We start from the raw sequence: 16849 nt of genomic DNA, 5'->3' as shown, positions 1-16849 counted from the left end.
GTATGCAGCATAAATAAAGTTGTTATATGTATCTGGTATCTCATGTGAGCACAGCATTTTAGATAGTAGGGGCCATGGAAAGCTCTTGATTCCAGTATGCTGTAATGTGCATCAGACTGGAAAAGAGATATTCCTGTATAGACCATGTACAGCATAAACAGAACCTGCAGGAGGAGACTCTCATCACAGCAGCCTGTGTAGGTGTTTCAGAAGGTTTTTCCCTTGGAATAAACCAAGAGGCTTTGCCAAGCTTCACAGGTGTCCCCTATTTCTGTCTGGGAAAAAGAAGCAACAGCATCTCTCTAAAACCACCCTCTGCCAAGGAGTGGAGGTTCACGGGACACTGATGGATGTATTCTACTCCATTAGGTCAAGAATAAACTGAAAGAAAAGTGAATTAATTGATTACTAAGTTGTGCAGGCTGTTGTCTGTGTGTAGAGGAAGTGCTCTGGCAGGAGGGGCTCTCTCCAGTAACGTTGCCTCCTTGTCTGTGCAGTGTGATGGGAGGCCAATCCCTTTGCCCAGCCTCCAGGGAATCGCTGTGCTCAACATCCCCAGCTATGCAGGAGGCACCAACTTCTGGGGGGGAACCAAGGAAGATGATGTGAGTATTCTGTAAGGCAATCCAGGAAACGTTGAAGTCATAGGCCCTGAGAACAGTGCTTAGGAGAAGATGCCTGTACTTTCTCTTGGAGGGGGAGGGGATGTGAAGTCCAGTCTTCAGCAGCTTTGCAGCACCCAAGCAGCCTATAGTGATTCAGAAAAAGTACAGATGCTGTCCTGAGCGTCTGGACTTCTAGGAAGTGCTTTAGATTGACCTTGTCCCCACAGACTGCCTGAGAGGTAAAGCCTCTTGAAGACAATGGGAGTTAGGTCCAGTCAGAGAACCATGGTATTGTTTGAGAGGTGAAAGTGCCTACTCTCATCATTACTGCCTCGTGTTAGCTGCCATTGGAAGCACAGTGAGAATACTGAGGCTCCTTTTCTCCCCTCCTGGCTCAGTGCAAATCATCACCTTGTAGCCTCATTAATTCTACACAGATTAAAAAGCACAATAGAAAGCTGCAGCCTAAATCTTCACTGAAGGAGTGGCAGGGGGGTAAAAGGAAACCTCTTCAGCTGAGATGGATGTCAACTGAATTCTCTCTCCCTTGTGTTTGACTAGACATTTACAGCCCCCTCCTTTGATGACAAGATTTTGGAGGTGGTGGCAGTGTTTGGTAGCATGCAGATGGCAGTGTCACGAGTGATAAACCTGCAGCATCACCGGATTGCACAGGTAACAGTTGCTTTTGTGAGCTCTTCTTGCCTTCCCCATCTCCAGCTTGTGACACTGATGCCAGTTTCAGCCAGTAAAGCCCTCCCTTGTGCCTTCTCTTGTCCATGGAAAGAGCATCCACCAGGGCTGAAAATGAGCATGTGCAGGGGCAGTTTGAGCATGGAATGGTTTGCTAGTGTTCATCCTGGTAGGAGAACAACCAATCAAATACAGTAGTCCAGAGACACAGCAAAGGTGTCCTGGCCACACAAGGGTGAGGAGTGCCCTGCCATCCAGGCACGTGTGCCTCCAGCAGCACCTGGGGAAGTGCTTTGGGAAGAAAATGTCTCATGCTTTTGGAAAACAAACATTTTAGAGCTTCCCTGATGCCATCACATCTTGCAGTGTCGGACAGTGAAGATAGCAATCCTGGGAGAAGAGGGAGTTCCCGTGCAAGTGGATGGAGAAGCCTGGATCCAGCCTCCAGGTTACATTTGGATTGTTCACAAGAACAGAGCACAGACCCTCACCCGAGACAGGGTAAGAGCAGCCTTCCCCTCACCATGTAGTACACACCTGTGTTGATGTCACACACCCCTGGAGAGCGTGGCCATAGAGAAAAGCTTGTCTCTCTGGATACAAGAAGCATGTTTTGCTACATAAAACTTGGGAAACTACATTTTCACTTGACAAATTGCATAGATCAGGTTGCTCACACAAGCTTGTTTTGCTTCCTTTTCTAGGTGCCTTGTGACAACATTTCTTAACACACTTGCATGCTGTTTCTCCCACAGGATGCCTCCCTCACTGAGTGCTGTGGATTGTCTAGATTGAGCTGCTCACTGCTTTAATTCCTCAGTGTTGTTCGATGTGTGGCGTGTACCCCGTTGCCAGAGCAGAGCCTTATGCCTTGTTCAGCAGCCTGTGCCTGTCTCATCTCAGACTTTTCAAATATATCTGAGGAGTACAAGCACATAAGGAAGTGTCCTTGCTGTTTTTACTGTATTACTGAATAGTGGTAAGCCAAAGGAGAGGATAAAGGCCTTGCTGTGCCACACAGAGGCTTTATGGTTCCTCTCAAACCCCGTCACTGCCCACTCAGAAGCAGTTCAGTTGATGGCAGCTCTTAATGCATTCCAGCATAACGCCCCTTTACACAGCTTCCAGAGCAAATGCAGGTCCTCTGCAAAGGACTCACCTGCTGAATAGCAAGAAGAGAGAGAACAATGAAGAGGAAAAGGGAAAGCAGCCTGACACAGGCCTGAGACACCTTGCCTGGCAGGGAGTTACAAGGATGATGGTATGAAAGGAAGGCAAAGGGAGGTGTACAAAGGCCCTGTCATGGTAGGACAGGGCAGTACCTGAGACTCCTTGAGCTGGGAGAGAACAGTCAGTATTGGTGCTCTGATCACAGAATGGTTTGGGTGGGAAAGGACATTTAAAGGTCATCTAGTCCAACCCTCCTGCAATGAGCAGACATCTTCAGCTAGATCAGGTTGCTCAAAGTCGCATCCAACCTGACCTTGAATGTTTCCAGGAATGGGGCATCTACAGCCTCTCTGGGCAACCTGTTCCAGTGTTTTACCACCCTTATCATAAAAGATGTCTTCCTTCTATCTAATCCAAATCTGCCTTCTTCTAGTTTAAAACCATTATCCCTTGTACTATGACCCCTTGATGTGAGTGTGCAGAGGAGGAGACAGGAATGGTGCACACGGGCTTTCTAGGAGGGCAAGAGCTTCTGCAGTGTTGCACTGAGACATGGAGGGGGAGTGACTGAAGGAGAGAGCACAGAGAGCAAGGGGGAACAGGGTTCCTGCTGTAAAGGTGGGAGGGGCAAAAGGAGAGGCTACCCACATGTGGATATGATGGGAAAAGTGGAGGGAAGCACAAGAGGTAGGAAGGACACACGAGTCCCTACTGAAAGTGCTCTGTGTGTTGGGCCATCTGAAGCTGTGGCTATGATTGTGCCATCCCACTCCTCATTACTTGCAAACCTGGTTTTGCAGGTGTGGATTTGCCACTGAGGAAGAGGTTCCAGTTTTACAGAGCAACATTCAGCTTTTGTCTTGACTGTGAACTTATTTTTCCTGCTATCCTCTTCACTGTTGTTGCACACCCCTTCCTTCACAGTGCACACCTGTCCTATGCAGTGGATGGAGTCCTCTCTCTGTGGGTGTGACTTTGCACCCTTGGTTGCATTTTCCAAATGTGATTTGCCATATTTCTTTTCCTAAAGTGAAGATGCAAAAGCTCAGATTCCCTCACGTGGCCTCATCTGGACCACTGAAGAGGCAGCAGGAAGGATGAGATCAGCATAGAGCTTGCACTGAGCTGACAGAGCCTGGCTTTGTCCTATATGAGGAGCACTAGGGAAAGGGAATACTTTACCACAGGGCTTCACAGGTATTTGCAGACACAGGACAATAGCATGTCCCCAGAATCCCTTGTGCTCTAGTGGGCTTTTCTGATCCGTCTGTCTCTTCTCTCTGGCCTTAGCCCTGTGCTCCTTACCTCGTCTGTACTCACCTTATCTAACTGCCTAGGCCAAGGATCCATGAACCATTTCCTTCCCCTTTCCCTTGCAGCCATCACAATCAATCTTCTTTCCTTTGCTGGCACCCCAAATGCTGACTTTTATTGTTTTTGCCCATGAAAACTTTACACCCCTGCTTGTCATCCCCATCTTCTCTGAATCATTCTCCCTATTGCATTCTTCCCCTCCTGTAATCCCTTCCCTTGTCTAACCTTCCCCTTGCCAGTTTCTGCACTCATTGCTCTGCCTCTCCTTTCCCTGAGATTGTCTGTCAAGTTTTCATTCTGACTGTATCCAATTTTAACCCTTCTGCAGTGCATCCAGTTTGCATCTTCCTTTGCCACTAGCTGATACCAGCAGGAATATCAGTTCAGGTGCAGGTGGGACAGGTCTTAGCTCCAAGTTCAGCTCCTTGTCTCACCAGTTACTGGGGATGCCCAATTTATTTCAAGAGAAGGAGGAGCCTTGAATGTTTTTAGTTTCCAGCTCTGAGATGTCACAGTAACACTGCAGCATACAGACAGTGTAGCTACTCAAAAGGCTGCCACCAGCAGGGAATTGGTGGGTTTTGTTTGTCTGGCCCTCAGAACTGGCCTAGCAATTTTGACTTAGGCTTAAGCAAAAAATTAAGCCAAGGCAACCATGTCTCATCCCAGACAGCTAGTTAGCAAAGTTATAAGCAGCTGAAGAACTGGGTCCTGTGGTGATAAGTGTCTCTACCAGATCTACATGTTTTACAGGCATAGGCACAGCCATTGGGGGTCTTTATGGGAGCTTTACAAGGTATGTTACAGTTTGCTTGCTGTGTTTTTTAGGCATTTGAGAGCACCCTGAAGTCCTGGGAGGACAAACAGAAGTGTGAGTTGTCCCGACCCTCCTCTTTCTCTCTGCAACCAGAGATCATGTCTGAAGAGGAATCCACCCAGATCAACCAGTTTGGTCAAGCTGCAGGTGCTCTGATCCACAGGTGGGACTCAACTTGCTTTTGGTGAATAGAGCCCTCCTTTCATACCTGAAGTTCCTGTCCTCCTCCTTGGAGATCTTTTGTGCAGGGCTGGTCCATGTCATTGGGGGTTGTACACTCCCAGGTGCACGAGGACTGATGCTGGATAAACCCTCTTAGGTCATTCTAAGCAAAGGAGAAATGTTTACTTTCATGAGCAAACACAGATCCTTTGAGCCTAAAAGAACCCATTAGCTTTGAATGTCAATGATTTTTATCAGAGATGAAACAAAGGCCTCTCTAGGATGTCTCTCAGATGACAAGTTGGGTTCTTGTAATCCTGATGCCCAACAGAGATGTGTGGAAGAGGCCACTGCACGCTCCTCTGCTCGTGCTTTGGTCGAGCCCTCAGCTCCTTGCTCTGGGCCTCAGAGAAAATTCCCAGAGGCCCATGAGAGAAGTGTTAATTACACTGCTGTCTGCACAGCTGCCTTTGACATCACTGTGGCCCTACTGAAATGTCTAGGTGGTATTTCAAGCTGATCCCAGCTTGTGTGCAGAATTGAGTATGCCCCTGGAGGCGTGCGTGGGAAGCCTGCCTTGCTCTGAGGCAGGGAGAGTTGCCTTGCTTTGCTGTGTCTCTCCCCTGCCTTGTCCCTGCCCTTGTCACTCAGATGGGTATTAAAAAGGGGAACCCAGTCAGAAAAGATCTCCCCCTTTGACTGATGCAATCTGTAATTCTCCTTTCAGCATTCGGGAAATAGCCCAGTCCTGCCAGGACATGGAGCAGGAGCTTGCCCACGCTGTCAACGCCAGCTCCAAGTCTATGGACAAAGTCTATGCTAAATCCAAGTCTACAGAGGTACTTCACTCACTTGCCATCTCCCATTTTGTTCTTGTTCTGTAGCTCTTGGTTTCTCTTTCTGATTGAGCATGAGCCAGCAATGTGCCCTCCTGGCCAAGAAGGCCAGTGGCATCCTGGGCTGGGTTAGAAGGGCTGTGGTTAGCAGGCTGAGAGAGATTCTGCTCCCTCTCTGCTCTGCCCTCAGGAGACCACACCTGGAATATTGTGTCCAGTTCTGGGCCCCTCAGTTCAAGGACAGGGAGCTGCTGGAGAGAGCTCAGTGCAGGGCCACAGAGATGATGGAGTGGAGCATCTCCTTTCTGGTGAAAGGCTGAGGGAGCTGGGGCTCTGCAGCTTGGAGGAGACTGAAGAGTGACCTTGTTCATGGTTACAGATAAATAAAGGGTGGGTGTGAGGAGGCTGGAGCCAGGCTGTGCTCAGTGATGGCCAATGTCAGGACAAGGGGCAACAGATAAAAGCTGAAACAGATGAGGCTCCAAAGGAACACAAGGAAGAATTTCTTCCCTGTTGAGGTGAGGGAGCCCTGGCAGGGGCTGCCCAGATGGGCTGTGGAGTCTCCTTCTCTGGAGACATTCAAACCCAGCTGGATGAATTCCTGTGTGCCCTGCTCTAGGTGGTGCTGCTCTGGCAGGGGGTTGCACTGGATGAGGTTTTGAAGTGCCTTCCAACCCTTAAGATTCTGTGACCAAAAGTAGGCCTTGCTTGTGTAAGACTTCTTCCTTTTGACTCCTCAGACCTCTACAGTTTCCAGGCTTAACTTGTGCATGAATTGCTTCCCTGCAGGGTCTGAACTGCAGCCTTGTTGTAGAGATGGTGAATAATGTCAAAGCCCTGCATAATGAGACAGAGCTGCTGCTGGCAGGCAAGATGGCACTGGTAAGAAGCACAAAGCAGGAGTAAAGCAGCCTCTCACTTTCTCCCCTCTCCTACTGTTGCCTCAGCAAGCAACAGTTTGCTGCTCTTGGGAATTCTTTGCCTTTGCAACAAGTCAGTTGAAATGTTATCATCCAGGAATTCGGATGGTGTTGCTACATAGCCATGATGAGCAATCAGCTGGCTCGTGTGGAGTTTGGAGCTCAGTAAAGATGAAAGTCTTCCACTTGGTGACATCTGTGCATTTCCTCTTAAAAGGAGGAGCTGCTTTGTTAGCTAGGAATGTCAAGGCAAGGGCTTATCTGTCTTCCACCATATGGCTTTTGACTCTGCTTCTCTTCCATTTCTGATCCAGCAATTAGATCCTCCACAGAAGGAGCAGCTCCAAGCAGCCCTGGCAGACATGGACCTCCAGCTGAGGAAGCTGGCAGACATCCCTTGGCTGTGGCAGCTTGTGGAGCCCTGCGATGAGGAGGTGAGGAGGGCCAGGGCTGGATTCCCTGAGCTGTTCTCTTTTCACCAGTTGGCTGTGAGTGTTTGACTTCCTGTGAATATACCACTCACATGAGAAACAATCATTAAGAAGGAAACTTGGCTCCCTGAGACTAGAGACAGTAATTTCCTGCTAAGGTCCCTTGTCTGACAGGGGATCAGCTTTCTCTCTTTCCTTTTCTGCCTTTATCAGAAGGAGTTCAGAATCTGTTTTCTTACAAGGTCATGGAGCTGACTTCAACAGGACTTGGTGCTTGCTCTTGCTCTGTTCCAACCAATTTCTTCCTGTTTGCCTGATTCTTCTTTCTTGTTCTCCCAGAGCCAGATGTTGGATGACTCCAAACGCAGCCGCAGTGGCAAATTCCGCCTGGTGACCAAGTTCAAAAAGGAGAAGAACAACAAAAATAAGGAGACTCACAGTAGCCTGGGACTGCCTGGTACCAAGTCTGCTCATTCATTCCTCATGTCTCTTTGGCACCCCAGTGTTACCACACCACTACCTGTGCTCTGTTCCCTCTCATTCCGTGTCACGTGCATCTGCCTTTCCTTGGAGGTCCAGTCTGTGTTTTCCATGTGGCAAACCAGCTTCTTGCTCCGTTCTGTCCAAGTCATGAACCCTGATGCTACATAAATATTCCTGAGCAGAAAGAGGAGGTGCCCTCTGAAGAAATCTGCCCACACCCAGATGTTTTAGGGATGTTTTAGGGGGTGCTTAGGGAAGTGAATTTGAGTATTTTGGCATTTTAGGTATGAAAATGACTGTGAGGCCCAGGTCTGCTTAACTCCAGTCTTTCCACTGCTTACTCTGTGTGATACACTTAATGATGATTTTCTCACTGATTTGCCCTCAGGCTTTAATCAAGTTTCATATGTAATTGGTTGGGGATCAGCATCAGCACAGGTGCACCCTGACTTTTAATCCTGCTGGTCAGTAGATAAAAAACTGGCCACGAATCAACAAATTGCCAATTAAGCCACTTTCTCTCCAATTGGGGTAGCTGATTTCTGGTTTATAGTGTCTTCATGAGACCTTCTTCTTCTAAAAATTCATCAGTACTGTCTGTTCTGTGGGCTCCTGGGTGCTGTCCTCTGCCATGGAGTTGTGGGTGCAGTCTCCTTCTGTCTGACAGGCTGATGCTCATTCATTGCCTCCCAGAGCTTGGGAATTTTATCCTTCTCTTATTTAGAGGCTGTGCAGAACTCTGAACTCCTTTCCCTCTTGCTCAGACTTGGGGAAGAGAGAGAGGTTACCATTTTGTTTACTGAGCACAAGTGCTTGTGCTTAATGGCAAACTGATGTGTGCCTGGTTCTCCACGGTAGATTTTGTGCCCCTGTTGTGCTATAAGCAGAGGAGTATCACTGAATTTACTCTTCTTAAACACAGGGGTAAACTTCAAAAAGCTGATTCCAATCCTATCAAAACAACATTCACTGCAGCCAGCCTCTGCATAAGGGAACAACCCTCAACTTTCTCTGCCCAGCCTCCTTTGTTGGAGACTGTAGGTCATGCTGTCAGTCCTTGGCCTCCCCTTGGTTTGAGGCTGGGGTACTGCTTGCCCTCCTCTGGCACTGAGTGCTGATGGTGTCCTCATCTCTCACTGTCTTCTGGGATTCTGGGTACTCAATGCACTCCTGCTTTTCCATCTCTAACAGTTCACCTCTGGGGAACGGAGGAGGTTGCAGCCTGGCTTGAGCATCTCAGTCTTTGTGAGTATAAGGATATCTTCATCCGACATGACGTCCGGGGCTCTGAGCTCCTGCACCTCGAACGGAGGGACCTCAAGGTACTTTCATGATCAAGCTCATGAGAAATAGCCAGCTGCCATCTGCATGACCTTCTGTGCTGAATGTGCTTGGAAATGGTCTGCCTACTGTTCATTCCACGTGCCTTGGCAGGATGGACGGGTTGTTGCAGCCTCCTCTTTCAGGTCACCTGATTTTTAATAGCAGGGAAGCAGAAAAGCTAGTTGAGAGTCCAGCTGTGTCCAGTCCTGCCACAGCTTCCTGGAGAAGTGATACAGTCCAGACTGTGTTCTTGAGACCTCTGATTTTAACTTACTGAGGGAGGTGTCCAGCTTCTCAGCTCCTTTACCATCTTTGCAGAACATGCTGTGGCTGGGGAAGCTGGGCTGGTGTTGTAGTGACTGGACAAACAGATCATCACACTTCTTTGTTTCAAGAACAAAAAATGATTGGGGTCTTTGGTGAGGCTGCTAGATGGAGAGAATCTTCTAAAATAGAGCCTAGTAAACCACATTGCACAACTTGGCTGCATCTGCTCACCAGGAGATGCTTTCTCTGCAGCAAATAAAATGAAAGTGGTGGTTGTTTGCAAGTGCAGGAGACTTGTGTCATCATTCTGGTGGCTTGCATAGAGCAGAAAAACACTTTGTTGTACAGTAGTGCATGGCATTTGTTGAATGCCCCTTTCTTTATGATTCTGACCATGTTCCTGTTTGAGGTTTGTTGTCATCTGTGTAGCTGATTCCTCTGCATGCCACCCAGCCACAGCCTGTGTTTTGTCGCATGGTCCCTAAATGTCCACATGTGTATTTGATGTGACTGGTTAGTTCTTCCTGCATGTTTTGGCTGCTAGCTTAGGTCCTTGAGATCTGTATGCTCTTGCTGTTCCCTTGCTTTGGCTTTTAGCAGCCAAGGCAATTTGCATTTCTGGCTAACGGTCTGTAGTGTTTCTCTCCATTGTGCCTGCTCTGTGCCTGTTCGTTACCCTGTTGTGCTCAGAGGCTTTTTTGACATGTGGTTTGAAGTTCTGTATATAATAACCATCAGATCTGTAATCTCTCTGGTTGGTTTCCTCCTCTTTCTGTAACTGGCTGACTAATTTGGAGTCATTGCTTGGCCACCTGGAATTTCCCCCTTGCCCTTCTCCTAAGGTAAGGTTTTCTCTTCTCTTGCAGGACCTGGGTGTGACCAAAGTGGGTCACATGAAGAGGATCCTGCACGGGATCAAGGAGCTGAGCCGGAGTACTCCTGCCAGCGAGGCTTAGCCTCTGTTTTCACAGCCTGTGTCTACCATTCCCCCTAACTGCCCAGCAGTCACCTCACAGAGCAGATGTGCTCGCAACTGTCTCTCCTGAACAGCCAAATGGAAACTGTTCAGAGCTCATATCAACCAAGCATGGTGCTACCTTTTTTCCTGTGGGGTACGGCTGCATCCAGTCGAGAGGCACCTCAGCTGCAGTCAGGCAGAGCCTCCTGGAAGAGAACTCACTTGCTGTTTGAAGAACCCCGTCCTCCAGCGTGGGAAGTTCTGGTTCCAGTGACAGTGCAGGACTCCTGAGAATTGCAACACAGCTACCTTTACTGAATAACTTTGTCACAGTAGAATTATTCAGGGCAAAAGATATATTGGTCAGTCTTAGTTCGGGAGCATCTGACAGTCTTTTCAGACCCCAGACTTTCCTGCTCACCTGCGTGTCACACCTGTATCATAGAGCATTGACGTGGGGCAAAGCCTTGTCCTTGTGTCTTACCGATCCCTTTTTAATGCACCTGTAGTTGCATGTGATTTACATCAGAGATTCAAAGCCAGTACAGACCTCTTGCCAAATGACTACCCAGTGATCCTCACTCACTTTGGCCTTGCAACAAACAATGCATGTGGTTCCAGCAGCCCGTGGGCTCTTGCTCCTGCCCCAGCTCTCCTCTTCCAGCCGGCAGCAGTGGTACAACCTTTGGGTTTTCAGGCATCACAAACAATTGCCCACAAATTCTTGGCAGTAAAAAAGGCAAAATTCTGGAGAGCCAAAAGATTACAGGAGGTCAGCTCTGACATTCCCCCTTCTGAGTTGATCTTCAGGTGACCGGGTGAAAGGGAGAGGAGCACTAACTAGCTGTTGGGGCTGCGTGAGACGTGATGTGATGGAGCGAGATATGGAACACTTTGCTCCATCTTGGTAGGGGGAAGCAGCATGACAGGCAATGGCCAGGAGCAGCTTCCTGCCCACTTAGTGCCACCTTTGTGGCCACAGACAACAAAGCTGTTTCATTACTTCAACTTGCAGCACAGAAAGCTGTTTCTGTCACAAAAGATTTTCCGGCAGTAGTTGCATCTCTCCGGCTGTCTTGATTCTAGTGGCTTTTCCACCTTGCTTCTCTTTCTTACTGCCTTGCTCTGTCACTCCAAGGTAAATACCAAAAGATTTAGGGTGGCTCAGTCCTCCAGGGTTGTGCCCCTGAGAGAGGTACCCTGTGCTGTCAAACATCAGGGCTCTTGTAAGAGCACTGAGAGGAGGATTGTTACCGAGCAGATGAGCGTTGGAATGAAAATTGGAGAATGTTGGGAAATTGCCTTTGGTACCAGCACCAGCAGAGCATGGAAAAATTAGTGCCTCTGAATCAGAGTTCCTAGATGGCCTTCAAACTTCCACTGTATTGCCTGACCCCAGTCAGGTGACTGTTAAAACCTGAAGACCAGCATGCATAGTTCTGTTGCCATCCTATCACTGCGAAGGGGATTTGGGAACATCCAGTGCTGTAAAGCTGGAGAAACACCAGGAATTTGTGAGGACTTGGTTGTTTTGTATGTGTTTAATTTGTTTTTAATAACTACAGGGTGGCATCTCTCTGGCTGTGGCTGCAGTCAGAATGGCCACAGACACAGTGGGCATAAAAGATGATTTCCTGAGGGCATGGTTGTCCTTTGTTGCTTGGAAGGATTTTATCCAGTTGACATCAGCTGTCAAGTCCAGCAACAGCCAAGTTATTTTATGTAAAATCTTGTCAACTTACACAGGTTATGGGCTGATGTCATGCTGGGTGCGCCCCGTTGCATTCTTCAAGATTTCACCGAGGATTATTCTGCTCTCTCTCTGTTTTTACCTGGTTGTCATTGACCCACATGTTTCCTCTCAGCCTAGTGGGTGGCAGGGTTTGCTCCTGAGATGTTAACGGAAGATAAACGTGCTTGATCCAGCCAGCAGCATTTCTGGTGTGAATACTGTGGGGACTGAGCAAGAGAGATGGTCAGCTTTGCCCTGAATTTGCTGCTTCTGTCTATATGTTGGCAGTTGCTTCCACAGCCATATTTCTCCTTGATCAGTACAATCCCTCCTCACTGTATTGAATTCCTGAGGTATCAGATGGGTAAGAGTTGTAGACATACTGTCTTCAAGGCCCAGAGCAGCATCTGCACGAGAGTAAGGAGAAAGCTTCACTCAGAACTCCAGGATGCAGCCAGCCTTGCTAGTGGCAGTAAGGTGCAGCCTGTGCCAGGAGTGCTCGTGGTCAGGATGTTGCAGGAGGCAGATGATGGCTCTGGAGAAGAGGTGAGACCTGTGTTTATTCCTGTGCAAGCTGCAGGAGCTGTTCTTGTTGTGAAGTTTCTCTGGGTAACCTGGTTAAAGGTGTATAAACAACAGGTACCTGCTTGCATAATTTCTGGGGGATTGAGTTCCTGCCTCAGTAGAAACAACCCCCATGTGCTTTTCCTGCTCAGAGTAACGGGGGAATCCAAAGAGTCCATAGCTCAGGCGTGTTCCTCAGTTCGTGCCCTATCTGCAGGGGCTGGCAGCCGTTTCCCACCTGCTCGGAGTGATGGTGCCTGCACACACTAGTCTTCATTTCTGTTGTGATCTCTTGTGATGATGGATCCAGATACTTTTTGTGTATGTGCATGTTTTATCAAAGGGTTCATAGCAGTATATTCCCATCCTTTGCTTACCAGAGGTGGGGAGGGGGGTTCTGCCTCTTCTCAGAGCCAGAAAATGAGATCCACGTGTAACCTGAGTGCCTTTGAACATGTATTCTGACAAAAGGCTGGTAGCTCTGTGTGTCTCACTGGGAACAATGCAGGTTTCTGTTGCAGAGGTTTTGTGAACAGATGAGGAGGGTTTGTGTCAGAGGTGAGTGAGGGGGCGCTGCCAGGCAGGGAGCCAGGCTGAGCTGCTGGCTGCGTTATTCCGAGTTCTGGTGACTGGTCGTTGTTTTGTGGGAGAGAAACTCAGGAAAGACAATAAGACAGTAAAAAAAATATGCTGCTTTGCCAAGAGAAGAGGCTGTCCTGCAGGCTCAGGTAAAACACCAGCTTGAGAGAAGCTAGAGCTGCACATGCCAGACCTGTGTTCTGTCTCATAAATGCTCCTCCTGGGAAAGCCGTGAGGCGCTTTCTGTTTGTCACCCCTCCCTTTGGCAGTGGTGCTGGGGCCGTGTCTGCAGGGAGCTGGGCCTGGAGCTTCTGCCACTAGGAAGGGGTTTCAGTACATTACCACACATTCTGGCACTGCCCTGGGTTTTTAGTGGCAGATTCTGGGGAATAAAATGGCCCGTGTTGTGATGTTTTGGTGAAGTGAGATTGCGTGCAGGGGGACTCGAGGGAGGTCTGACGCTGTTGGTCAGCACTGCCCTGCTCTGGGCTCACTTTGGGAGGGCTCTCGTGCTGAAGCAGCCTTTCTGAGTGTAGCTGTGAGGTCCTCGTGCTGTGAGCAGGCATCTCTGCAGCAGAGGGGAGCTGTGCTGGAGGTGCTGGCGTGGCTGAAGCCTTCAGTGCCCGTCCTGGGAGCGTTCCCGCACCCGAATCCCGTGGAAAGCTTCTGCCTTGTTGTAGTGTTATTTCCAGCTGTGCATACTGGCTGTGTGATTCAACAAAAAGACTGTTTACACAAAATATTTTGTATCTTAAGATGTGTGTACTGTAAAAAGGAAAAGAGAACAAGGACAGGCTGAGAAATGGTGTTTGTGTGTGTCAGCAGCGACTGCACGTCTGTGTCACCGTCCGCCCGCCGTTGTTCCTCAGGGGTCTCCCCGCCGTTCCTGTGATCCTGGCACGAGCGCAGGGAAGCAAGTGAATCCCTGTACAGTCTTGGGAAGAAGGTTTTGTGCCTTAAGAATGGGACCTGCTTCCCTCCTATTTATTGTGTTAATTTATACAGTGGTTGCCATGGAAACGTCTCCTGTGTTTTGTTTTGTACATAGTTCACTGTTGGGTGTTGTAAATAAGTTTTTCTTGTATATAAAGTAAAATGTTTCTGAGCTTCCAGTAAAGATTCTCTGTCACTGATTGATGGTGTGAGAGGGCTGCAGTGCCCATCTGGTGGGATCCAGCTAATAAAAGTCTGTGCTGTGATAAAGTGGCTGTATCCCGAGTCGTGTGGGAGGTTCCGAGCTGTTCCTCGGGAGGGACGTGGGAAAGGAGGTTGCTGCAGCTTTGGTCCCGTTGCAGTGCTGGAACTGGCTCAGGAGACACGGTGGGGGTTGTTCTTACCAGCTGCTGTCTCTGCAGTCGAGATGTTTTAAACGTGGTTCTGCTGCTGCTCGTCCTGGCTGTAGCTCCACTGGCTGCAAACCCACAGGCACAGGAGACACCCTGTTTGTGAGTTACCTCCAGGAGCTCTCCTCGTGTGCCGCGGTGCCGCCACCTCTGCCTCGCGCTGCTGCTGCGGTGCCCTGCTCACAGGGAGCAGTTCTGCTGCTCCACGTGGGCCTCTGTGCATTCGGTTCTTTGCAGGCAATACACTCAGTAACCAGCACAAAAGGCTGGGAGAAGGGAATGGTAGAGGCTGACTGCCATCCAGTGCCACCTGTGCCGTGGGTACTGATGGACTGGGGAGCACCCAGGGGTGGGATGGTGATGAGCTTTCTTTTGCACCCCTACAGATCAATGTGTTTCTGGGATGCTGACAAGAAACTGTTGGGAGATTGATTTAACCCTCAGCTGGAGAGTTCCTTAGTACTGGTGCAAAGTAAATGGAAAGTAACTTGCAATGGACATGAACGTTTTCAGTGTGAAAAGGACCTTTGTACTCGATAGTTGAACTGAAGGAGTTGGTTTGTGTGGAGGGAGAACTTGATGGGACAGGAACATAAGAAGCCATAGTAGTGTTTTGTACTGTGGCAAGATGAAAGTGGTAATATTGATCATTAAAAGATTAGTTACCTAGTCCTAGTAATAAGGAGGAAAGAAAAGTTCTTGCCTGTGCTCACAGAGAGTCAGGCTCTGCATTAAGCAGCACTCCAGAGAGCGTGCAAAGAAAGCAGCAGCAGAGACACAGAGAATGTTCTTCATCCTCTGATGCAGGTCGTTCTTTTTGGTCTTTTTTTTAAACCTGTGTGGCAGAATTCAATAGCAGGAAAATGTGCCTCACTGTCACTACTGGGATATCAGACCTGCTGCTCAGGGCTACTGTCCCCTTGATTTGGTTGGAAACTACTTAATGGCTCATGGGAGGGCAGAGTGGGTTGGGAGAGAGGCCTGCAAGTGCCAATGAGATTGTTTCCTTTGTCCTAAGTGGTGTTGGGTCGGGGTGTTTGTGTTGTTTGGGGTTTTTTATACAGTGTGAAGTGTCAGAAGAGTTGAGGAGATCGCTCAGGGAATGGGCAGCACGGCCAGCAAACAGGTTTCGAAGCAGCCCCGTTATTCCTTACCTGTAAAGCAGCTTTAGAGCCATAAGGTAAATTCCCTGTTTGGCTGCTGTGTGCCTGGTTGGGATGAATAACTGAACAGCCTCCAGCAGCTTGAGGTGTTTAGTTCTGACGTGGGCAGAGGACTGTGATGTCTCGTGTTAGCAACAGCTAACAGGTACGTGGCAGTTCTCGTGACTCAACTTGTGTCTGAAGAGTTCCAGCATTTTGCTGGCTCACCAGATGACCTGGAAGGTGCCAGGTCTTTGTCTTCACAGGAAGGGAAGAGGTGGGGAGTTTGCATGTGGCCTAAAAGACACATCAGTTAAATTGAGTTCAGGGAAAAGGAGGAGTCAGTTGTGACCTATGGCTCAGGGCAGCAGGGAAGGGGCAATCTTGGGCCCTTTGTCCACCTTTATGAGCAGGCTGGCTGCTGGGCTGTGCTGCTGACAGGAGTTGGAGCAAGTGGGAATTCTGTCTTTTGCTAAAGGCTGTGCAAAGCAGCAGCACTGGATGGGCATGAGCAGGTAGCAGCCAGGCAGTGACCAGGCTCAGAGGGACTGTCACAGGAGCAGCTTCCCCTCTGCACAGGTTGGCAAATTACTCCTGCTCCCAGGCTGCAAACTGGAGTTGTTTCTGTGTTGTTTCTTGCTCAGCAGGAGTTGTTTTTGTGTTCCTGGTAATGTGCTCCTCTGTCAGTGGTGCAAAACCTTGGCCTCCAAGGACCTGTTCAGAGCAGCCCAAGGAGACTTAACTTGGTTTCCTAGGGAAGCAGGAGCAGTGTGGTTTGGCTGGTGCTGTGTGTATCAGCCTGTCTTTCCCCTCTTTGGAGCTTGCTGTCCAATTTCAGATGGTTCATGTGGAGAGATGGCTCACAGAACATGGTGTTTGTACAAGTCTTGGAGGAAATGAGTGCCCAGATGAGGGAGATGTTGGAAGTGCTCTCCAGTGTCCCCATGTGAAGTAGGCTCAGTGCTTCCACTGCTCAGATTTGTTCCAAAGGAGAATCTGTTCAGGTGAAGTGGGAGGGACTGATGTGTGCAACACAGGGTGGATTGCTGAAGAGCTGTGACTTTGAGGCTTTGTGGCTTTGCCACCTCAGTTCTCTTTTCTGTCAGAATTCACATCTCTCTGTAAGTAATTTATGGACAAGTTCCATTTTAAATTCCAACTGCAGATTGGAAGAACTGGAGTGGTTCAGGATTCCTGGCTAAGAAGCTGAATCCTGAGAAGATATTTGAGGGTTTTCCAGAAGGTTTCCTGTAGAAGAGGCAAAACCAAAGCAATTGGCTGTTTAATGCAGAGGAGGAACAAGAAGACAAAGTGTGCGTTCTGGTGTGCTCTTTCCTTTCAGGGTGTAAGGAGGGGGTGTCTTTAAGCTCTGAAATTTGAAAGATCTGTGATACAGGAGGTGGTTTCCTTGGATTATTGATGCCTGTTTGTAAGCCACCGTGAATCAGAGCTCTCCATAGTGGTGTTCAAAATGATGTGGAGCCTCTGGCTTGCCAAAATCTCATCGTTT

The 16849-nt window shown here is 48.8% G+C and overlaps 1 protein-coding gene across 8 annotated transcripts in view; it reads left to right on the top strand.

The window, feature by feature from the left end:
* Window positions 1-13971, top strand: part of DGKD (diacylglycerol kinase delta) — a 70999-nt gene extending 57028 nt beyond the window's left edge. For all 8 annotated transcript variants that reach the window (XM_062005688.1, XM_062005697.1, XM_062005693.1 and 5 more), the window contains 10 exons: window positions 498-605; window positions 1167-1280; window positions 1665-1799; window positions 4611-4762; window positions 5489-5600; window positions 6387-6479; window positions 6832-6951; window positions 7288-7405; window positions 8623-8753; window positions 9888-13971. In XM_062005688.1, coding sequence (XP_061861672.1) covers window positions 498-605; window positions 1167-1280; window positions 1665-1799; window positions 4611-4762; window positions 5489-5600; window positions 6387-6479; window positions 6832-6951; window positions 7288-7405; window positions 8623-8753; window positions 9888-9977 — 1173 coding nt within the window. In that variant the 3' untranslated portion in view covers window positions 9978-13971. The remainder of the gene's footprint in view (window positions 1-497; window positions 606-1166; window positions 1281-1664; window positions 1800-4610; window positions 4763-5488; window positions 5601-6386; window positions 6480-6831; window positions 6952-7287; window positions 7406-8622; window positions 8754-9887) is intronic.
* The last annotated feature ends 2878 nt before the right edge of the window (window positions 13972-16849 follow it).

Source organism: Colius striatus, chromosome 12 (genome assembly GCF_028858725.1).
Source record: "Colius striatus isolate bColStr4 chromosome 12, bColStr4.1.hap1, whole genome shotgun sequence".
In the NCBI taxonomy this organism is placed as follows: Eukaryota; Metazoa; Chordata; class Aves; order Coliiformes; family Coliidae; genus Colius; species Colius striatus.
The sequence above is the reverse complement of the archived record's forward strand: the minus strand, read 5'-3'. Positions and strand labels throughout refer to the sequence as shown.